At 38.9% G+C, this 25,055-nt stretch overlaps 1 protein-coding gene across 11 annotated transcripts in view; it reads right to left on the bottom strand.

Annotated features, from left to right (window-relative positions):
• CLIP4 (CAP-Gly domain containing linker protein family member 4) overlaps positions 1-25,055 on the bottom strand; it is a 133,637-nt gene that overhangs the window by 33,127 nt on the left and 75,455 nt on the right. For 10 of the 11 annotated variants that reach the window (XR_002323918.2, XM_020983763.2, XM_020983764.2 and 7 more), the window contains 4 exons: positions 22,121-22,264; positions 5,986-6,075; positions 5,277-5,420; positions 1,692-1,823 (listed from right to left, as the gene is read on the bottom strand). Coding sequence is in view for 10 of the 11 variants with exons in the window: in XM_020983763.2 (XP_020839422.1) it covers positions 1,692-1,823; positions 5,277-5,420; positions 5,986-6,075; positions 22,121-22,264 (510 nt within the window). In the remaining variant the exon portion in view is untranslated. The remainder of the gene's footprint in view (positions 1-1,691; positions 1,824-5,276; positions 5,421-5,985; positions 6,076-22,120; positions 22,265-25,055) is intronic. The other variant, XM_020983762.2, reaches the window with a different exon arrangement.

Consider the following 25,055-nt stretch of genomic DNA (forward strand, 5'->3'; position numbering starts at 1 on the left):
TGACTCTATCTGCCCCTGCTGTCTCCCCTAACACCTCAGCTATGCCGTATTATCTGAAGTTACATTTCATTGTGCTCTTAACACAGATTTGTCCTGTCTATACAATCCCCTAGGAGCTCGCCATGGAGTACAGCTCCCTGATCTGCTCCCATGAGAACCCCTGCACCTGTGCAACTTCAAAGGGCTGAGCAGGGACAAGCAACACCATGATGTTTCAGCAGGCTACAGACTACAGTCTCTCTGCTGATGGTCCCTACTTATCACTTGTTTACATGGTTCACAGATGACACAGACAAAACTGCTCAGAAAAAGATGGAACATATTGAATAGGTCAAGGTTTTATAGTCATACTGAAGGCCAGAAATCACATTGCTTGATAAGCTTTGTTTGTTCTGAAAACTGATGTTTTCCATTTCTATCTTTGTATCCTTATCACCTATCACACTATCTTACACAGAGAAGACATTAATAAATGTTTAATTGATTATAAATACCACACTCAACTACTCTTCCAAAAGGACTTTCCAGAAGGAGTAAAGAGAATACCAATGATACATGGCCTCAGCAGAAAACATCCTTTCTAGAAAGGCTAGTGTGTCTTTTCTAGACCTCAGTTTTCTTACTTGTGAAATGAAAGGGGATGGACTTAATGACCTCTAAAGTCCCTTCCAGCTCTAATGATCTATGACTAAGCTTTGCAAACTGTTATTTGCAAACTGTTAACATGAAAATACTAGCTGATCTCAATGATCACCTGAAGAATTGTGAAATAGAAGTAAATTCTACAAAAGAAATTAGCCTACAATCAACCTGAGGTACTACAATCAAAAGCAGACAGGTAGCCAGTAAGGGATAAAAGGAACAGAATATTATGTTTATTCCTCATCAATTTTTCAGTATGCATTTTCTTTTTGAAATATTGCAATGCCACCATGTGTCAAAATGACAATATTGCCACTTTAAATTTTCAGCAGAACTTCACTCAACATGGAAGTACTAAGCTTCCATTTGAAAAGTACAAAAATTCATCGTACATGAAAGGGCTTTGTAAAGCCCTTTAAAGCATTAAATAAATATACAACAGTATTAGTAATAGAAAAATGCAAAATAAAAGTCTCTTTTACATGAACACAAGATTAAGTCTATGTTTTTCCTTGACCTTATGAGAAGCCCAGAAATAAATATATGGACACATAAATGTTTAAATGAGTTGTGTATACACAAGCTTTTAGTTTGCTTTAGCATAACTTAATCAAGCAAAGTCACTCTTCTGTAAAAATAGGACTTTCTATTCTCTACAAGGAACCCTAAACAAAGTTATACAGTCAAGTCTTCATTGTCTGAGAGAAAATTATTCATTTTATAGATTATCCCAGGCAAAAACCATAATCCCAGCCTTATTTCTCTAACCCAACATGATCCTTGGCAGCAAACACTAAGTGTATGATCAGAGAATGCAGACTAAGGTTATCATTAGCCTAAGAGAAATATAACTGGAAAGATACATCTGTTGGGGAAAAGCAGAGAACATTATCAAAACAAAGATAAATGATTGGAAGATTCTCCACCATTACATACATTTGTTACTACTGCATCATCCACCAAGAAAGTTGTATGTAATTCAGTTTCACAGATGGGAGGTTCTTAAATTTCTTTTTCATGTAAAAAAAAAATGAATCAAGGTAAGCTACCTGGAGCAAAGTTTGTTGTTCCAAAGAACCTGACAGTGCCAATCCTCTGGCCTACCACCAGCACTCGGTCTCCAATGTGAACTTCTTCTTCCCGCTTATTTCCCACAGATATAGTTGAAGTAGTAGACCCTGCTTTGCCAATAAAATAATGAGTCATTATCAGTCCCGTTCTGGAGAGAAATAAACATGTTAGACAATGAACACAACCCTAATAAATGCCTCTAGAATCCCTGGTCTTGGCAGTACCACTTCTCCCTTCTTTGATCAATCCTCTACGCCTTAATATATAGTTTTTGGCTAGTTATTATGGATAAAATAATTACCATCTTGTGGCCAACCTAGAGATGAACTTTTCTGAATGTTCTAGACTAGTCTTTGAATGACAGGTGTAGACTGTAGACTGTGTATACAACCCCTTTCCAGCCTGGTAAGACTTACCAGAGCTTGAAGTCTGTGGACACGGCCGTGGAAAATTCAGAGGCAGCCCCATGCCACAACAAGGCATTCAAATAAGACATTAGCAGAGAAATGATGAGACATCACTTCTTTAAAAACCTGATACAAGCCTACACTTCAATAATGAAAGTCCTGTGCCAGATCCCAGGAAATAAGAGTACCACCACAAGCTGTCCTCGGCAGACATGTTAGGAGAATTGTGCTCAACTCTTGGTGCCATATTTTAAGAGGAACAATGACAAATGAGCATGTACAAAGGATGGAAACCAAGATGGTAAGGAGTGTGGAAACCACATGTGAAGAATAATGAAAGGAAATAGGAATATTTAGCCTGGAGATGAGAAGACAAAAGAGACAGATGGTAGCTGAAGAGATGTAGGCTAGATAACAGTATACATGGTTTTTGAATTGAACTGAATAAACAGACCCAAACAGTATAAGTGGTATAAAGTGGGGGGCCTGTAGGATCTCACCCTCAGCCATGTGCTAACAGCTTTGTCAATTACTTGAAGGAGTGAATAACTTGTACACCGATCAAATTTGCAGATGACACAAAACTGAGTAAGCTAACATGAGACACAATAGAATCCAGATCCAAAAATACCTTTATAGCCCAGCAAGATGAGTTAAATCTACTAAGATTAAATTTAACACATATGTTACACAAGCCTTACATTTGAACTCAAAAAATTAAACACAGAAGTAGAGGACATAAGAGGTGTATCTAGACAATAACTTCTATGAAAAAGATATAGATGAGAAAACACCCCCCCCATTCACTCCCTTGAAGAGGTGAGGGATTCCCAGAAGTGGAATACTGAATATATTGTCATATTTTGTATATGCTTATTGGTTTTATTTTTTCTCCTGGTTTTTTTAAATTACTTGTTATAAAGGATGTCTCTCATGGAGGAGAAGGGAGAGGAATACAGGGGAAATTTTAAATGTAAAGCCAAAAGCTATCAATAATTTTTTTTAAAAGGAAAAAGATCTGAGTATTTTTGTATAGGATCAGATCAACATAAATCAACAGTAGAATGTGAAAGCCAAAAACACCTAAGATAACATTCAGTTGCATAAAAAGAAGCACAAAGAAGCTGTAGTCCCACCATCCACCATCCTACTTAGATCACACCTAGAGTGCTGTGTTGAACACTCAAATGAGGGTCATGTTTTAGAACAAACCTCAGTGGGGCCAGAACAGGATGTTATGTGAGGAGATTATAAACCATGCCATAAAATGTTTAGGTGGAGGGTTCAGGCACCAGATTTAGCCTGGAGAAGACAAAATTTAGTGGGAATATGCTATCTATCCTCAAGGAATTGAAGGATTCCTGTGTGGAAGGGGGAATATGATCAAGTCTGCTTGGTCCCAGAAGCCAAAACTAGAAGCAATGGACCCAAGCTGCTCAACACAAGGCAAAATTTCTGAGAACCGTCCTCGAGTTACCCCAGGAGGTAGTGAGTCAACAGGCAGTCAGCGATGCCCGAGTAATTACTCTTCACATATGGTTGGACTAGATGATATCTGAAGATCATTTTATTTGCCCTACCAACTCTAAGGTTCTGGGCTTCTCCCCTTCATCTGGTTACTGCCTCACTTTCTAGTTTTATCTCCTGCTGTTCCTTTCCACGTGCCCTCCCTCCCCGCCCCACTCTACGGCAAGCTGTCTCCTATTCCTAGCAGCAGGGGTGGGGGTGGAGTGTTGTTCTCCCACATCTTCCTGCCACAGCCAGTCTCTGTGCCTTTGGCTCATGCTGTTCCCCATGCCTGGAATGGATTCTCCCTACTCATATCCGTCAGCACCTTTTAAAGGCCCTCCCCTTCATTCCAGCTTCACTTCCCACATCTGTAAAAGGGGAATGTTTTCACTCCCTGCCTCACTGAACTGTCGTAAGGAATGTGTTTTACACATTAAAACTCTCTATATGTGTGAGTTATTGTGTCTCTTAACTTTTACTGCACATTGCTCTCCGAAAAGATCGCCCTAACAATTTAACAGAGACTTTGTTTTCCCAGAAAATTCCATCAATATTAAGTCTAATGACTTTGGAGCCCTTATGGTAAGTGAAAAAACTCACTGCACTCAAAGTCAGGAGAAATGAGTTCAACCTCCAGCCCTTATACTTACTAGCTATGGGCAAGTCTCTTTACCTCAGTTTCCTCATTTGTCAAATGGGGATAATAATACTTTACTATCCACCTATCTCCATGAGGTTATCATGAGGAAAGCTCTAAAAAGCTCTTCATAAATGTGATCTACTATCATTAGTCCTTCAAAGGCCTACTCAGGCACCACCCACTTCCCTCCCCATGAGGCTTTCTAAAACATAGCTCTTTCAGCCACCCCCAACCCTGACAGCTGAAGATGTTTAGTACTCTTTCTGGCCTTCTCCTTTGCATTAATCACATTTTTACCTTGTACCATAGTATTTGTATATTATCTTCTCTACTCTATTAAATTGTAAATTCCTTGAGAGAGGAGCCTAATTTGAGCTCGTCTTTGTATTCTAGCCAGATACCTTATGTGTAGCAGGCATTTAAGGAATGAAATAATGACAGTGATAATGGAAGATGCTTCCCAACAAAGCAGTGAACTCCATTACTGGAAGTATACAAGCAGGGGCTGGACAATCATTTGGTGCAAAGGTTATAGAAAAATTGCCCAGTCAGCACAAATGTCCTCCGATGCCACTCCCACTTCTAAGTTCCTATGCTATTCTGTGACAAGGACACTGATTACAGGAAAAAAGCAAAAGCTGAGCCTAACGCACAACAATCAGGAGGAGCAGATTTTTCTCAAGTGACTATGAATCTAAGAGTCAAGATTGAAAAATATGCAAGTTCTGCAAGCAACACTTCCAACTACAAAGCAAACAATCATCTATACAGGTGCATGTCATACAAACACCTGTCAGTCACCAACTGGTCCTTTCAGCTATGCCCACAAAAACAGAGGGTAGTTGGGGGAAGTTTCTTCTTCAAACAGAAAAAGCCAGCAATATTTCCTGCTACACATTTAAAAAAATCTAAGTCCACCAAAACTGAGCCATGAGCAACCAAAAAATATTTTTAAAATTTTTTTTTTAAAAACACCAAGAAATCCAGGATGAAAAAGTCACAGGTACCAGCACTAGCTCTCGATGAAATGGAAGAACTTTTTATCGATGCCTCCTTATTACTGTTGGTTGGATTCCATTTCTTATGGTGAATCTGTTTGTTGTCCAGGGAGGATACAGAAGAGGAGGAACTGATAGATACAGGTGGAACAGCTGAAACAAAGAGAGAAGAATATCAAGAGGTGGTACAGAGATAACACAATAAGAGGAGCTTTCAAAGCTGACCCTGACTTCTGAAACATTCTCCTTGGCTTTCCAACAACTGGGTGAGATGGGGTGTGAAGCAGGGTGCAGTGAAGAGTCCTGAATGTGGATTCTGAAAACCTATGCTCTTCAAGGCTTTGATCTTCATATGTGATTCTCCTTTTTTAAATGGCAATAACTGCTACCCAACCCTATATCTCATCAGAATATTCATAGGATTTTTATGAGGACAAAATAAGAAAGTATATGAAAACACTGTCAGCTTTACAGCACAACAAAGATGCATGTCCTTTCTTAAGTGGACTGTGGCTGTCAGTTGTAAATAATGCATTTCACAAACAGAGCAAAAACAAATATTGCAAGCGTTTGCCATGGAAATGATAATACTATGAACTAGAAGAGATGGAGATGGTGTTTGCTCTGTGTAAGGGACTGAGCTGGTAGGATAAAAGTGACAAACACCAGATTAATATAATAAAGCATAAACATTTTGAAAACAGATTATTAATGTTACCTTCCTTCCCAGGTACAGTTTTCAATCCTTCACCAGGAGACAATAAAGATGTTGATTCAGAACCACCCTCTTTTTTGGACGTTGTTAATCCTGGGGTAAAAAAGCAACATTTTTTCAGAAAACAGGAAAAGATTTCTAAATAGTTTGGAGTTGAAAAAACACAAACAAGCCTTGAATAAAAATAATAAGCCTGGTTGCTTTTTTAAAGTACTGTACTGGTCACTAATATTTGAAAATAGAGATAGGAAATGTCTGTTTATGAAAAAAATCTGTTTTTAAAAACACTTTTATGGTCACATATTACAATCCCAAAGCATTTCCCTTCCCCATGTCTTACATTCTTAGCTCAAAATCCAAATTATCAAAGTATCATAAAAGCATTTTTAGAACAACTTTATAGAACCAAGTGATTCAGTTAAGTATTTTAAACACTGACTCCTAAAGACCTGCATTCTTTTCTTTCTGAAGTCTGCCAATTACCAAGTTTCACATAAATCAACTTTCAGGTCAGGGAAAACCATTTTATTGAATCTCAGCATTTTGGAGTTGTCAGATCATCCTGCCCACCTAAGTGAGAAGTGAGTTCCATCTGATTCAAACTTTCATGGCCTTCAGCCTTCTGATAGAGGAGGCTGCTGGTGGCACAGAGGATACAATGCTGTGACACCTGGAGTCAGGAAGACATGGGTCTAAATCCAGCCTCAGACACTTGGTAGCTATGTGACCCTAGGCAAGCCACTTAACTTCTGATTTCCTTATTTTCCCCAACTGTAAAATGGAGTAATAACAGCACCTACCTCCTAGGGTTATAGTGAGAATCAAATGAGATAATATGTGTAAAGCACATAGCAGGCATTTAATATATACTGACTGACTCAGATTCCTCAACCGTAGAATGGGGATAATAGTAGCACCTACCTCCCACGGTTGGTGTGTAAATTGCTTAGCACAGTAGCTGGCAAATGGTAGGTGCCACATAAATGCTTATTACATGATGTACTTTTTTTTTTGCAATTGGGGTTAAGTGACTTGCCCAGGGTCACACAGCTAGTAAGTGTCAAGTGTTTGGTCTGAGGCCAGATTTGAACTCAGATCCTCCTGACTTCAGGGCCAGTGATCTATCTACTGCGCCACCTAGCCACCCCCATGATACACTTTCATACTCCATTTTGTACTGTATTTATTTGTGAAAACAACCATTTACACCCTTCCCCCAACAATACTGTAAATTCCTTGGGGACAGACATCACATCATAATCATCTATGCAGACCTACAATGCCAAACAAAATGTCTTAGACATAGAAGTCACTCAGTAAACGGTTTAACATCACCACTGAAGCCAATGTAAGACAACACCTTCCTAGAGCATCCTTGATATATGGTTCTCTAGGCTTTTCAAGGATAACTGCAGTGATGGGAAGCTCACTATCTAACAAGTCAAACATTCCATTACTAGCTAATAAAAGTTCTTTCTTAAGTTATAAAGATATAGAGCATTCATTAAGCATTCACTAAACATCAGGCACAGTGCTAAGCAGTGGGGACACACATACAAGGCAGTTCCTAACCTAAAAGAGCTTATTACATCCTGAAAAAATACATAAAGGAGTATATATCCCTTTAAGTAGGGTGAGCTCTTTAAGAAGGGGAGGAGAGAAGAAGGTGGCCGGTACCTCCTTCGGTGAATGGCAAGGAGACTTTGGGAAGTTAAGGCCAAAAACATGTTTTCTTGTAATGTCCACCCATCATTTCTAGTACTGCCCTCTGGCATGAGAAAGAAATATTTTATTCTTGCCTTCTAGGTATAAGTCCTTTAAATGTTTTAAAGTTATATGACCTGAATATAAGTCCTAATTCTGACATACATTAATTGTATCACTGGACAAGTGATACAATTAAACCTCTTAGAGCCTAATTTTTATCATCTAAAATACGGGATAATAGTTTGTGCATAACATAAAAGCAAAAATTAAAATTCCATCCCACAACCATACCAGTTCTGCTCTTCTAGTAGCTCTCTAGCTTTCAGTGTTATTTTATGATAAACAACGAATATGAAGAATTCAGAGAAGTATGCAAAGACTTATATGAGATGATACAAAGTAAAGTAAGTAGAACAAGGAAAACAATATTTATATATATATATATATACACATATATATTTATACACACACACACACACACACACACACACACACACACAATATATGTATCAACAGAACAGCAACAAATTAAAAGAATCCTAAACACTGCACCTGACCTATAATGACCAAGCTTGACCCCAAAGAAGAAATGAAAAAATTCACAACTGTCCCTTCTTTGCAGAGGGGGGAAGCCATGGATGTAGAACAATGCATATACTATCAAACTTGGATAATACGTTGGTTAGTTTAAATAAACTGTGTTTTTCCCCTCTTTCTTTTATTATTGTTATTACAAGGAAGGACTACATTTGGAAATGAATTTAATGTAAAAAAATTATGCCAGTAAAAATATCTTAAATAAATATGAAGGATGGCTCACAAGTTCTCTTTAAAAAAGCCACTAAAGGAGTTGACAGAATTAGTTTTATTATGCATCCAGAGGCAACAAAAAACATCAGTTCATGGGGCATTTCATCATCTCATGAGAAGTATTTAACAAAAGACCACCATGAAAAGACCACAATGAAGGAGAGGGAAAGGGTTAAGTATTTATCTAACACCTACCATGTGTCAGTCACTGTGCCAAGCACTTTACAAATATTATCTTAATTGATCCTTACAACAACCCTGGGAGGTGGATACTATTACTATCCCCCTTTTACAGACTAGGAAACTGAGGCAAACAGAGGCTAAGTGAAAATAATTGCCAATATCTATTACAGATGAGGAGAAAGTAGAGAAACAAAAAAAAAAGTTTTCTCCCAATAACTGAATGAATTTCAGATTCCTTCGATGTAGGTATTCTTTCTAACACAGTAGTTCCCAACCCCTCCATTCCCACCCATCCTGTGTGCCTCTTGTCCAGGTCCTCCTCTAAGTCTGCCACAGTGTGCCCACCAAATACTTTTGAGGGAGGGGATTTATTTTTTCTCCCTTGACACTTCCTTGAGAAGACCTTCCAAATTAGATCAATATATGTTATTTTAATGCAAAAGTGGACAGATGGGAAGATGGAAAAATTACTAGAAAAATATGGGTCAGGAATAATAAATGAGAAACACTGGTAGAGGAAGGGCTTCCCTTTCTCACAAGAGTTGCAGAGAAGACCAACATCATACACAACAGACGCAATGAGTTCAAAATGGACACATTGTTTTGACTTATAAGAGGCCACACACGATAAAAAAAAAAAATTAGAAGAGAACAAAATCAGGTACCTTTGACTTCTTAACCAAACATGAGAAAGGGGTGATTATAAAAGATACAGATGACAATTCTCATCACATCAAATTTTCAAAGTTTCTGCACAAATAGTATCAAAGAATACAGAAGTAGAAGAGAAACCAGAGAATGGAAAGGATAAAGGCTGTGCCAAAAATCTTAATGTAGTTTTAAGCTGTTTGATAGCTTAATAGCTTTAAAGTACACTAAGGTTTTTGGCACATTCTGTATTTGCAGCAAATATTGCCAATAAAATTCTGATATCCAAAATATACAAGGAATTGACACAAATATAGACCATCAAGACACTTTTCTCAACAGATAAGTGGACAAAGTATATAAACAGTTTCTAAGAGAACTGCACAAATAATAAATGACCACATGAAAATGTACTCCAAACTGCTAATAATAAGAAAAACGCATGCTAAAACAATCCTGAAGTTTTGCCTCATGCTATGAAAATGGGCATACATGATCATAGATGGGGACAGTAAATTCTAGAAGGGCGATGGAAAGACCAGTACTGTTATGTACTCATTGTGGAGCTGTGAACTGGTCCAACACTTCCGAATTTCAATATGAAATTTTGCAAGACAAGTGACTATTGAATCCCTTTTTATGCACTGATCTCACTACAGGGCATTATACTCCATGGATTTCAAACCAGAAACAAAGATTCACTACTTATGAAAAGATTGACAGCAGTCCTCTTTGTGGTAGCAAAGACCTGGAAGCAAGGGGCATTCATTAATTGGGGAATGGCTGAAAAACTTTTGATAGATAAATATAACAGAATCTTACTGTGAAATAAGGAATTACAAATATGAGAAACTCAAAGAGAAATACAGGAAGATTTATATGAACTAATGCAAAGAGAAATAAGCAAAATAAAGAGAACATAAATTTTAGAAGTCACCAAAAGGAAATCAAACTTTAAGAAACAAAAATCAACGAAGTCTCTTGAATGAATTGAATGGATGAATAAATTAATCAAAAAAGCAATTATTAAGCACTTACAATGTACAACGTACTGTACTAATCACTGGGGACACAAATAAAAAAGACAGTCCCTTGCTCTCAAAGACCCAATATTCTAAAAAAGAGAGACAACACACATAAAAAATTTCAACCACAAAGTCTCACGGTAATGCTGCCTCTTCTCATCAGTCTCCGATGCTGAACCACATGACAGCATCAAGGATTTTAGTGGCAAGAGCTTTCTTTTCTAGGTCTCGAGTATCTGGGGTAAGAGCAGTTGCCAGGTTGTGTCTATGCTGGGGTTACTTCACTGGATGACGGCTGTGAGGGCTGAGCTGGAAGGATGGAGGGCAGGAGGACTTTCTGTTTATATGCCAGCTGGCTAGCACTTGCTGGTGGTAGTGCAGGAGATGGGCCTATTCTCCACAATCATTTTTCTTCTCAGTGATGGCCATGGGCCCAGGATTGAAGCATGTTTGGAGCTCTTGGGCTCAGTCAGGATCCTGGGCTCTTTATCAGGCGCTAAAGGGAGATGGGGTCAGGGTGGTGGGGGTGCCTGGCACACGCTGCCTCCTGGTTGTCCCTCAGAGTGCCTTGCTACTTCAGATAATAAGATATATCTTTCCCTCCTCTCTACCCCCAACACAGCAGAGAGGTGGGAGATTCCATGGCCAGAATATTGTACACAGGGTCAGATATACTCCCTATATGGAATGTTTTTGACTGTTTTTATTTGTTACAAGGGAGGGTGGCAATGATTATAGTATAATGCCAAGAAGGCATCAATAAAATGTATTTTTAAAATAAAATATACAACTTTAATGACAGAGCATAAGCCCAATGTAGCTAACTAGAAGAGTTTAAATTATAGAGTGGTTTAAAAGCTAACATGGGGACCAAAAACTGTGTGAAGAGTTAAAGCTAGTTGAAAAAATGTTATGCACGATGACACTTCACACATATGGATTACCACTAGTACTATGTTGCAGCCTAACCACTAGGCATATCCCTTGTGCCACCAGCAATTTCAAGTCTTCAGAGAATGTAGAATCTGAAAGCAGCAGCCACACTTTCTCCCAGAATCATTGGGAGAGTAAAAATGTATAAAGAGATAGACTTTGGGAAATAGTATATATGTCCCATACATACTAATACCTGGCTTCTATGGGCTACCTCTTCCTTCAGGAGGAAGCAACACATACTATTTTATCTATTTTGTTTTTCTCGTGTTCAATGAGGCTGCTTCCCTCTTTTTTTGTCAGATTTCATGGAGTAGGCTTTGTGGTGTTCTAGAGCTCAATGTAAGAAGTACTGGTTCATATACCACACTGAGACTATAGGGCCACAGGGGCACTGAATTTGTCAGTGAATTTTTAGACACGCTCCTGACTATTGGTTAGCTTTTCCTGTTAATGCTAGCAAGATCACACCACAAGTAAGAGGTAGTAATCTTTCTTTGATTGGGCCATTTGTACCTTTTGTTTCTGCTAGATATAAATATACATACAAATATACATAAATAAATATACTATAAATAGCAGTTCTTTGGATCCAACTAACTGAGCCACCCCATTCTCTGTGAAAATTAACCCCTCAGATATTTCCAGGTCAAATTTTATACCTTATCATATCATAATGTGACTCAAGTAAATTTCAAATCTAGGCTTCCTCCTCTTCCCATGGATCATCCTATACCAAATTTCACACTCACACACTGATGACTCTAAAATTAATGTGGGAAACTCCGTAAAGCTAATTTTATTTTTACCATTCTGGATGTCAATAATATATCTTCCTTTATTTGTGCTTTAACTCAACATTTCAAAGGAAATAGTGGCCCTCTTTTCAAATCTTTCCTATGCAATGGTCACCTACAATAGCCAGAATCTTACTAATGGAACCACAAGGATTGCTGAGTTACCATGGGGACTGATTACCCCTAGCCAGTTTTTTGTTTGTGCCAGGTTTTCTTTTTCTTTTCTTCTACCAGGATGGTATGGAATCTGTGAGACAGCCTATCTAAGTGCACCTATGACTGTTACAGACCAATCTCTGGGGCTAGTAGGAACAACAACTACTCAAAACATGGGATCCTGTTTTGATCAATCAAAATATTGATCCAAAAGAAGCACAATGTGGGTGGGTAATAGTAATCCTGTGGTACACCTTGGTGTAACTGTAGGTTACTGCTTTTTGTGGACTCTAATTCCTAATCTGGGAATGACTGTGGTGATAGTTTCTGGTAGGAGTTTGTCTGGTGAACCTGAAAGATACACTCAGAATACATCTTCAGACATTCAACTCACCACAGCTGCCATTTCTGGCTTACAGTGAAACTTAAATTAGTAGCTCCTATGCCTACAGAAAACTGAATGGCACTAAACATTCTAATTATTAACCAATCTGTTCTTACATCAGGCGACATCATCAGGAACATTCAGGAGCTCTAAAAGGCCCATGAAATCCATGTCATCCCAGGTAGTGGGAATTGGTGGGACCTTTCATCTTGATTTTCTTGCATCACCAATCTGCTCTAAGACAGTGGAATTTTCTCCTTTATTTTCAGATAGACTTTAACTATCTTGGGCATTATCATCCTTTTCTGGCAGTACCAGAACTGCTGTACCCTCTCATGTACCTCTAAATGTGCCTCTAAATTGACGTCAAGGTTGGTTTTGATACTCACCTATGAATACTGATTATTTCTTTTTTTTCCAAAGACTCTATCCACTATTTGAAGTATTGGTTCTAGTCTAGTACTGGACTAGAAATAGGGGCATTTGGACAAAAAGCAGCAAGAGGGAAATCTCTTCTATTTGGATTCCATACAGAAAACCCACCTCGGACTGACCAACACCTTGAAGGAAGGGTTCCCAGATTAGGCCTAACCAGATACTGATAGCGTAAGCTCTGTGATGACATCTCCCACAGAATCATGTATGATTTTAACTGGAGATAACACGTTTAAGGGGAGTCTTCAAGGATGCCTTCTGCTATAACAGGCCAAATCAACAAACAGTAGTGACAATGGGTTCTTATATTTTCTGCATAGACAGCCTTAGTCCTACTCCATCAAATTTTACAAAAAAAACCATCAAAAGAAGCAGAGAAAGTTTCTACCAAACTGGATGGATTCTTTATGAAAGATTTAAAGGAAGACAGACAAGGACATGTATATGCAGAACAAGAAGATATAAAGGGCTTTTGGTCTGGGTTGGTAGAAATGACCACAATGAAAAGATCAGGGATCCAGAAGGCCTTTACTCCTGCCATTCTCTATGTTTGCGATGACCTCCATTACCCCTAGCCCACAATCCTTTAAAACCTATCAATGCTACTACCTCCTTCACGAAATCTCCCTCTCAAAAACAGTAATGACCTTCCCCTTTGCCCTTGCATGTCACTTTGTACCTTTCTTACACACTTAAATATTATAATGCAAAATAATGCTTGGTGTATGCCACAGCCTCCTTCTATAAGCTTCATGAGGACAGGTACCATGTCTTATCGAAACTACGTATCTCCCCTGCGGCCTAATATTTGTTGTCATTCAGTCATTTCTGACATTGGCAGTTTTCCTGGCAAAGATACTAGAGTGGTTTGCCACTTCCTTCTCCAACTCACTTTACAGATGAGGAAACTGAGGCAAATAGGGTGAAGTGACTTGCACAGGGTCACACAGCTACAAAGTGTCTTGAGGCCAGATTTGAACTCAAATCTTCCTGATTCCAGGCCTGGCACTCTATCTGCTATGCCACCTAGCTGCCCCCCACATAGAGGGTATTTAATAAATGAAGGTTAAATTGAACTAAAATCCTTCTAGTAGTTTAAGCTTTTTTCTGTAATCTATTAAGTTATATAAAATAAACTTTTTTAAAATGACTGGCTTTGGTGATTGACTTCTCATCATGCCACCTTGAATTTAGCCATATCCATACAGTAAGCAAGATTTGGCTGACCTATTCCAGTGAAGAAACCAAACAAAAAGCTAATTTTTCAAGAAGTAGTCCCAAAAACTTATTGGCATCCCTTCTTAAAAATGCATATTCTATTTAATTCAAAGGCAAAGGATTGGAGGAGGATGCTACCACCTTAAGCATGAATTTAATCTTCTTCCACAGTAGCTCAAAACTCCCAATTTAACACACAAATATCTTATTTTCCCTTATAACACCCCTAGAAAGCAAAAAGGGCAAATATTATCCCCATTTCACAATGGATGAAAATAAGTATGCTACAGCTAAAGTGAAAAGTGACTTGACCTTGGCAGATGAGGCTTTTTTGTATCCATAAATAGCAACAACAGCAGAAATTATACATACAGTTTTGCTCTTGGATGCAGCACTCCAATTAAAGCTAAAAGTTGAACATAATTTATCAAAATGTATAATGATTATATTTTAATAGATAACAAAGGAACTGAAAGCCAAGGGAATGAAAGAAATTAAAATCAGCAACATATACTAACACTTCAAAAAAACTCTGAGTTTTCAGACATGCTCCCATACTACCAGTGAATCAATTACCTAGATTAGATCTAATGGGCCCTTTGGCACAAGTGCATCTTAAGACAAGAGCTCAACTTACACCATTTGTACATCTAACCTCTTGGGGAGAAGATGCGGAATTTCCCCCCTCACTGTGTTTTACATAACAAACATATGTCAATTTAGGATTTACAACAGCAAGCAATCAAGCTCTATCGTGAGAGGCTTTCAGGATAAACCTATAAGGAATGTATTATCATTCAGTTTAAACTGTGTTTCTCAAACAAGGGAAAGAGAGGTGGTACACAAGAGAACTGAACATAAACTCCAGGGAAGACACAGATTCCCAGACTTTCTAGGTGTGGAAAGCCTGTAATGTGACTCCCAGCCCACAGTATGTGCTGTGGGGTGTATGAATTCCAGCAGACACCTGGCCCAACATTGTTCTGATCCCTGCAAGTAAATCACATTAGCTGCTTCTGTCTGAATGCATATGGGTCCCACATGCCTTATCTCCGAGAGGAGCGCTCAAGGGTGAGTTTATCCTGGGGACTCTGGTCTCCATTTCCCAACTACTCAAACACAAAGAAGCCCCCCTCAAGTGGCAGCTTCAGACTTCTCACCTCTCCTATGAGGGGTACCTGTGGGATGTGTTAATTTTTTTTCCTTCTCTTCCTATTTTTAAAAATTCTTTATTTTAAGGGATGGCTCTCTGGGAGGAGGAAAAGGAGAAATACAATGGGAAAATGTCGATGACATAAATATTAGAGATTAACAAAAAAACTTATTTTGTAAAAAAAAAAATAAATGCAAGCACATACACAAAGCAACCCTAGTATGGACATTCTGCGGGTGATATCTTAGCAGGTCTGCCCTTACGAGAACAACCAGACTATTCTGATGAAATGGTGAGAGGTAAAGATCAGGCTATAGTGGAATAACAAAATTTGAGAACCAGTTGTCCTGAAACTTTTATAATCACATAGTCATGATTCTAGACCATTTTACTCTACCCATGAAAAAACCCACAAGGGACAGTGTACTTTCAGGTTGTTTTATTTTGTTGGTGGGGGTGGGGCGAAAGAAACAGAAATCCTGTGATTTTGTTGGTGTAGGGAGCTCCTGGAAAGGATATTCTCTCTATAGATGCAGATCAGCAACTATTCTTAGGGAATTGGCTAGAGGACAGTGAGAGGTTAAGGGACTTGGTCAGGGTCATACAGCCAGTAAGTAGTGTCAGAAGTGGGACTGGAACCCGAGTTTTCTTGATTTTGAAGTTAAACTCTATCTAGTATTACATCCTGCCTCTTAAACTTTTGGTCATCCCTCCTCAAGCCTCCCATGGCTCCCCCTCCCCCAACTCTCTTAGCTGAGATCCTTGCTTCTTAATTTTATTGAGAAAATTGAGGCCATTCACCATGACCTCCCTCTTCTCCCCTCTTCCTCATCTGCTATCACTCAGACACCTTTGGCCACTATTTCCTCCTCCTCTCCATCTCACACAAAGAGGCAGCCTTGCTCCTTGCCAAGGTGAACCCCTCTACCTGCAACAAATGATCAAATTCCATCCCATCTCCTCCAACAGATAGCTCCCTAATTTCTTCCTATCTCCTGGCTCCTTCCCTAACTGCCTACAAATGTACCCATGTCTCCCTCAGCCTCAAAAACCTCTTATTTGATCCTTCCATCCCCTTCCATGATCATCCTATAACTCTTCTACCTTTTGTGGCCCTTGAAAAGGCCATCAACAATAGGGGCCTTAACTCTCCTCTCACTCTCTTCTTAACCCTTATAATGTGGCTTCTGATCTTATCATTCCACTTAAAACTGCTCTCTCCAAAGTTACCAATAATCTTGCCAAATCTAGTGGCCTTTTATAAGTCTTCATTCTCCTTGACCTCTCTGGCATCCCATGCCATTGTCTATCACCCTCTCCTCCTTAATACTCTCTTCTCTCTAGGCTTTTAAGAAGACATTGTCCTGGTTCTCCTCCTACCTCTCTGACCACTCTCAGTCTCCTTTTCTCCTCATTCAGATCACACTCACAAACTCTGGGTGTCTCACAAGGTTCTGAATTGGGCCCTCTTCTCCTTCTATACTATTTCACTTGGTGATCTCATCAACTCCCACAGATTTAATTACCATCTCTATGCTGATGATTCTGCCAAATCTACCTATCCAGTCCAAAATTTGCTGCTGACCTCCAATCTTGCATCTCCAACTGCCTTTCATGCATCTCAAACTGGATGTCCAGTAGACATCTTAAACCAAAGTGTCCACGACTGAACTTCTTATCTTTCCTCCCAATCCCTCCTCCTGCCTCCCTTCGCTATCACTACAGGGCACCCCACCATGCTCCCAGGCCCCTGGCTCAAAACCTAGGAGTCATCTTAGATTCTTACTATCTCTCACCTCCCATATACAATTTGTTTCCAAGGCCTGTCAACTTTACTTTTGCAAAATCTCTTTAAGATGCCTCCTTCTCTCCTCTGACACTGCACCACTCTAGTGTTGGTCCTCATTACCTTGGATTACTTGAACTTACTTGGATTACTTCCTGCTGGTGCATCTGCCTGCTTCAAATTTCTCCCCTCCAATCCATCTTCCATTCAGCCACTAATATGATTTTCCTCAAGCCCTAGTTCAACAATGTCACCTGCCCCTCAGTAAACTCCAGTGGTTCCCTATCATCTCTAGAATCGAATATAAAATCCTCTGTTTGGCCTTCAAAGCCCTTCATCATAATTTAACACACACACACACACACACAACACACACACACACACCACACACCCACACCCCTTTCCAGTCTTCTTATACCTTTCTCTCTGCTCATCTTCTACCTTCGATCTAGTAACGACGGTCTCCTGGCCGGGGCAGCTAGGTGGCACAGTGGATAGAACACCGGATCTGAAGTCAGGAGGACCTGAGTTCAAATGCGGCCTCAGACTAAACACTTGACACTTACTAGCTGTGTGACCCTGGGCATATTGATCCCAACTGCCTAAAAAAAAAAAAAAACAATGGCCTCCCGGCTGATCCACAAATAAGGCCCTCAATCTCTTGACTATGGGCATTCTCTCTGGCTGTCCCCTACGCATGGGATTCTCTCCTTCCTCAACTCTGCCTACTGACATCCTTGGCTTCCCAGCTAAGTCCCAGATAAAATCCTATTTCTTACAGGAAGCCTTTCACAACCTCTCTTAATTTTAGTACCTTCCCTCTGTTAATTATTTCCTATATATATAGCTACATATAGCTCCTGTATATAGCTTGTCTGTACATATTTGTTTGCTTGTTATCTCCCCCATTAGAGACTGAAAGCTGTTCAAAGGCAGGGACTGTCTTCTGTCTTTCTTTGTATCCCCAGCACTTGGCACAGTTCCTGGAATACAGTAGGTGCTTCCTGACTGACTGAATTTCCTATTTGGGAAGATTAAAGAAGGATTTTTTTTTGGACAAGGCAAAACAGAACTATGGGTGAGGTTCTCACAAAGACAACAAACTTTTAAGGCTGAAAACCCACTTGCAACTGAAAAATTAATTAAAATAATAATCATAAAAATTTCAGAACACATCTAGGGCTCACTGAGTGATCTGACAAGGTGCAACAAGTTACAATATAGTATACAAGGAATGAATAAAATGCTGCTTTTAATTAATGTTGCATTCTTATTGAAACATAACTTTAACTTAAAATGCCAAGTTAAGAATCTTTCCCATGGCTTCTCTAAGTCCAGCCATTTAACGTGATTATCAGGGTAATTCAAATAGTTTAGGTGTTCATATTTAGAGATGCTGAGATGAAGGGATGAACTAAGTAAACAATTCATTTCTGTGACTTCAGGTCTCACAGCAAAGTGTCTTAAAATCATTTAGAAAACTCTGGGTCGACAGTTTTTAAAATTTATTTCTTTACCCAGCTGATCAATTCTAACTGTGTGCTATTTAAATCACAAATACACAATTACACACATCAAAATTGTGCTGGCCATCTTGCTGTTCCTCACAAAGGACCTCCAAGTGTCTTTTCACACTAGGAATGCTCTCCCTCTTCACCTCTCTCTCCTGGCTTCCTTCCAAGATCAGTTCAAATCCCACATCCTAAAGGAGGCCTTTCCCAGCATCACACACACACACACACACACACACACACACACACACACACACACACACACAAACATCCACTCAAGTGTGCATGTGCACACACTCCATTCACTCTAAGATTACTACCTACCTCAACCAGATATTTCTTTTATGTACATTTTTTTCCATGTTGTATCCCCCATTAAAGCTCTTTGACAGGAGGGACCACAATTTTGTTTTTCTTTGTTTCCCCAGTGCTTAGCAAAGTATCTGACATACAATAAGTGCCTAATAAATGTCTGTTGACTGACTTTTTATCCCAAAGTGGCTTTCCCCTGACAAGTTCCTGAGCCTCTCTCCCCTCACTGCCAGCTGTGTATGCTCAATGAATGAAAACTCATTTTAATGTTAGCCTAAGTGAACACTAATTAGGAAGGTAAATCTGCTGGAGAAAAAACTAGACACCATAAAATGAATTTAGAAATCACTAAGAACAACTACAGAACTGACTATTGTTTGGGGTACCCTCTACCACTGCTCTAATGTAATCATGGTTAATTGAAAATTGATTGTGCTTTTTAATCATTTATTCTTCTTCACAAACTTCTAATGTGATAAACTTTTTACATCAATGTAAAAATATTAAGAATCTGGAATATTTCCAAGAGAGAAAGAATACTGATTTGACCAAGGGTCATACATTGACCACTGAAAGGCTCAGAAAAAAACGCCTTCTTTAGGCTTTAACTGATACCCAGAGTTACAAAAATAAACACTTCTTTCTAATCCAACAGCCAGCATGTACCACTTATGCTGTTAGCACTGGGCTTTTTATGACCTGAACACATACAAAGAAGATACCTGTCCATTTCAGCTCTCAAGAAGTTCAGATTCGTTGGACAAACCCACTTCCAGATATTTAAAGCCAAGAGAGAATGACACCAACACCCCAGTGGCTCTGCAATTGCACTGGTATAGGCAGTACATCCAACAAGGCAGATTGCAACCCATCCAACCAAAGTTGCACTAATTACACATCTTCAGATATGTTCTGAAGTGACTTGAGTAAGGTTACTATGATCCATGAGCGCCATAGCCATTGCAGCTCTGAAGAGGCAGCATGGGTCAGTGGACAGAATGTTTATCTGAGAAGCTGTGGTGCAGTGGTTAGAGCACCAGGCCTGAAGTCACGAAGTCTGGAGTTCAATTTGGCCTCAGGTATTTATTAGCTATGTGATGCTGGGCAAGTCATTTAATCTTTGTTTACCTCAGTTTCTTCAACTATAAAATGGGGATAACAATACCTACCTCCAAGAGGTGTTGTCAGGATCAAATAAGACATTTGTAAAAAGCGCTCAGTACAGTACCAAGCATACAGTAGGTGTTGTATTATTCCCCTCCCTACCCTTCCCACTTCTGTCACATTATCTGTGAGACCTTTTCATTTCACCTTTCTATGCCTCGGTTGCCTGATCTATAAAATCAAGAGGTTGAAGGGGATGACTTCTAATGCCCCTTCCAGCTGTAAATCTATGATCCTAAGATCCCTGATCAGTGTCTTCTGTAGCAACCTTTCTCATTAGCACAAAGTTGAAGGTCTTCTTTTCCTCCTGCAGGGAAGCAGACAGGAACCCTATACAAGAGTCGTAGGCATTCGACATCACTATATTATCCATCCAACCTGCAAATGCATTCAAGCCTGATAACTTTGAGGCTTCATGTGTTCAACCTGCACAAAATGTTGACAGCAGGTCTCTGGAGCATCCCTAGTAATCCCCTACATTTTATGTACAAGCAATCCGTCATGTTTGTATCCCATTTATGCCATGTTCTAGCCAGGCATCAGAAACAATCTTCTTTTAAGTAAGCCATCAGATGTGCTCCCCTGTGAAGATCTGCAGGTGTACACAGCAGCCCCACAGCTACCCTCCTGCACACACTGACTGTGCCACTTGGATGACAGAAAGCCCTTCCCACAGTCTAAGTCCAGGCCTAAGTTGGTAGTGGGAGATCACAGACCAAAAAGGAAGATCTCTCTCCCCCAGTAGTCCTTCACATCATCCATAACCTACCCTTTTTTCTTTGTAATAAGCCTAAGCTTGCTCAGCAAATCCTGGCTAAAAATTGAGAGTTTAGTAACTCATTTTCAAACATCCCCCTTTCCAAGGATATCTCTGAAGGGCTTTAGGAAAGCCCCATCATTTCAGGCAGCTCACAAATACAACACCCGCACTGTCCTTCGACCAACTACCCTGTGTGCCCTCATCCCTTCCTCAGGGTACAAAGCAATATGTGAATGCTTCCAACCTTACCCCTACAACAGTCAGACAAACCACAGTCAGTAAAACAATACAGGTTATAAAAGTAACTTATTTGGTTCAGATAATAAATTCAAAGAAGAAAGATATTAACATGAACTAAAGTCAGCCATGATGGCTTCCCAGAGGACATGGGACTTGAATCAAACTTTGACTAATAGGTAGGATTATGAAAAGGGGGTGCAAACACTAAAGTGCCTAGTATGGTACCTGGTACATAATAGGTGCTTAATAAAAGTTTATTAATTGACTGACTGAATGCTGGGGGAAATAGTATGGACAAAGGCTCAATGGTAAAAATAAATATGAGTAATGCGTGGGTGAGGGGCAATAAGGAAAACAAAACTGGACTGATGTGTATACTCAGGGAAGCAGGGAGAGTTGTAACTGAATATAGGTATGAAAGGGGAAGACTATGAAGGACTTTGGACTTAATTAGTGGGAGAATGGCAAGGTAAAAGTTGTGCTACTGGAAGATTATTCTGGCAGTACTTTGCAAGACATGTAGAAAAGAAGATTCTAGAGTAGAGGTTCATAACCTCATGGGTATCACAAACCACTTTGGCAGTCTGGTGAATCCTACAGACCTCTTCTCAGAAGAAGCAGGGGAAAAAATAAGTGTAAAAATACAGGAAGGATCTTTGTTGCTGCTGTTAGAAACTGAAATCCTGAAGCAACAATAAAACTTAAAAATACATGAAGGATCTTTGTTGCTGCTGTTAGAAACTGAAATCTTGAAGTAACAATTAACTTCAAACATATCTGCTATCAAATTCTTAACAATTTCAGGTTTCAGAACAAGCTACCTACCCCAAATTCCAAACCCTAACCCATATGGAAAAATTTTTTATAGAAAAGAAATGTTAATGCTTAAGGATTGAAATTTCCAGTTTTACCTACCAGTGTTTATTTTTGAAGTCACATGAGTGACATCAACTTTCTGGGACCGGACGGGCAGCGTAGCACGTGAAGTAGAAGGTGTTCGTCCTATTGTCTTCTTTCGATCTGTAGCTTTACTTATCTTTGAAAGAGGTGCAAAAATGCCTAAAGGAAAATACAGGGTTTGAATCATTACTAAATATCAAATTTAGTACTTCAAATAAAAAGGCCAAATTCAACTATTTAGCATTATTATCTTATCAAGGAACATTTATTTAACACTTACTTAGTACCCATGTTGTGAATGACACAAGAAAAGTTTAAGAAGCAGTTCCTGCCTTCAGGGAACTTACAAAATAAGGAGGAAAAACTAACCACATGACACAATTTTAGAACACAGCAGTATACAGTCTGGCAATCAGTAGTAGGGTGCAAAATAAGTTTGGTAAAGAAAAAAAAATCAATGGAATTAAGCATTTTCAATAAATTATTTTGAAGGGGCAGCTAGGTGGCACAGTGAATACAGTTCTGGCCTTGGAGTCTGGAGGATCTGAGTTCAAATGTGGCCTCAGACACATAACACTTACTAGCTGTGTGACCCTGGGCAAGTCACTTAACCCCACTGCCTAACAACAAAAACAAAACAAAATTAAATAAACTGTTTTGAAGAAATTGTTCATTTAATGGTAGCACATTATATAAGGACCTTCAGAAGGCTTAGCCTTCTGTTCCAGTAGGGGAGTCTTTAAGCTTTGAATAGACATGCACATGTATACATATACATACATACACACACACATTATAAAATAGAAAATATAACAAACAGCCCCTTTCTTAAGATTAAAAAAAATCACCTCTGGGGTCTCTTGTTCACTAATACTGTTACTGCTAATTCTCCAAATTCCAAAATTCTGAATCTCTTTCCTGTCCAAGCTTCTAGTACACACTGAATCTTTCTCTTTTAATACCATCTCCCTATTCTATAACTCAACCTCCTTTGTAGCTATTACCAATTATGGTATCTTTCAGACTTAATCGTAGGACACAGTAGGGTTTTTCATAGTGTGTATTCTACATGGAACCTGACACACTACTTCACATATAATAAACTAACATTCGTTTATTGAACTGAATTAGACTGTGGTACTATCATGAGGTCAGAGTCAATCTGACATAGAGTCTGATCTATAACTTGCTAGCAGGTTTCCATTTAGCTGACATCAGCTATGATGGACACAAGTAGAAGTGTTCTTACGTCCTGCAGTTGAGTTGAAAAACACCTTGTATCTGCTTTCTACCAAGGGCAACCAAAATGACAAGTGAGAGTAGAAATGGCTCACCTACCAAGAGACTCTATTAATTGGGATGAAATTTATTTGGGGAAAATTTTTTTTGAACTTTGAAAAGTCATATACTATAGATGCTATGAGGTTTATTACAAAAGAAATGTAGGACGGTGTCTACAAACCCACTAAAGTAATATATAAAAAGAATTTAAATTATTGAATCTGAAAAAGCTTTACAGAATGAAGGGATCAAAGTAACATTGGAGTTTTCACATAAATTTAACTTAGTTTAGATTTCTGGATTTCCTTCCAAGAAGACTTTGAAGAGTTTGTTACTACTTTTGCAACCTTGCAAATGCAATACATAGATAAGACTCTAGCAAATAAATACCATTTGTCCAAGTAAAACATATTTTCCTCAACTTTAATGAATGGCTTCCAAGCCACTTCTTGGCCCTCTCCCCCCATATATCCCACACCTCCACCCCCATTTCCATACCCCTCTTTATGTGTTGTCTCCTCTATTACAACAGAAGCTTCTTGGTATCCTCAGAGCTTGGCAAAATACCTGGCAAACTGGCTGCTTCTACTATGTTCACCAACAAAGATTCAAAATAATTTAAGTATAACACCCTAAAAAAAAAAATAAACCAAAAGAATCCAAGTAGTCCACAAAGGCTTTAAGATTGTTCAATGGAAATTTGTGAATGGAAATTTTAAATAACTAAATAAATTTGGAATTATTAATGCTAATAATAATTGCTGGTATTTATACAATGTTGTAAGGTTTACAAAGCATTTTACAAATATTATCTCATTTGATTTTCACAACAAACCTGTGAAGTGGATACTATTTTTATACCAATCTTACAAATGAGGAAACTGAGGCACGGAGAGGTTGAATGTCTTAACCAAGTCATGCAGCCAATATCTGAGGTTGGATTTGAACTTTTTCTAAACCCTAGATTCTGCAATGTCTCCACTCTACTACCTAGTTGCCATTGATCTTAAGTTTTAAAAGTTGTAAACCTAAAACAGCAGAACTTCATCTTTCCAAGAGATCAAAAGCAGATAAGAGAAGCCCAAACCATTGAAAGCAATACGAGATCAAACTGTGCTATAGCCCACTTATTGTCATTAAATCCAAATACCCACCCCCAGCACATAGGTTCAGGCACATAACTGGCCCTATTTCTGAAAGAGAGGTAGCCTAGGGCCAGAAGAAGCCAAGTTCAGAGCAAGAATAAAAGAAGAGAGAAGGGTGTTGTAGATTAAGATTTAGGAGGATGAGAAGAGAGGAAAAGGGAGGAACCCTTAAAGAAGTGGGCAGAATAAGGAATAGGAGGGTTAGGGGAGAGGATACGGGAGATATTCTTTAAAAGGGTGTGGAACAGGGAGGTAATGGTTAGAAGTAAACTAGAGGAAGAATAGGGTAAAAAGAGAGGCTGAGAAGGATAATAGTGAGGGAAAATAGGATGGAGGGAAATACACAAATAATAATTATAACTTTGAATGTGGATGGGATGAATTCATCCATAAAACAGAAACAGATAACGGAATGGACTAAAAATCAGAATCCAACAATATGCTGCTTACAAGAAACACATTTAAAATCGAAAGATATACACCGAGTTAAAATAAAGGGCTGGAGTAGAATTATTATGCCTCAG

Source organism: Phascolarctos cinereus, unplaced genomic scaffold (assembly GCF_003287225.1).
Source record: "Phascolarctos cinereus isolate Bilbo 61053 unplaced genomic scaffold, phaCin_HiC Scaffold_2;HRSCAF=192, whole genome shotgun sequence".
Taxonomy (NCBI): domain Eukaryota; kingdom Metazoa; phylum Chordata; class Mammalia; order Diprotodontia; family Phascolarctidae; genus Phascolarctos; species Phascolarctos cinereus.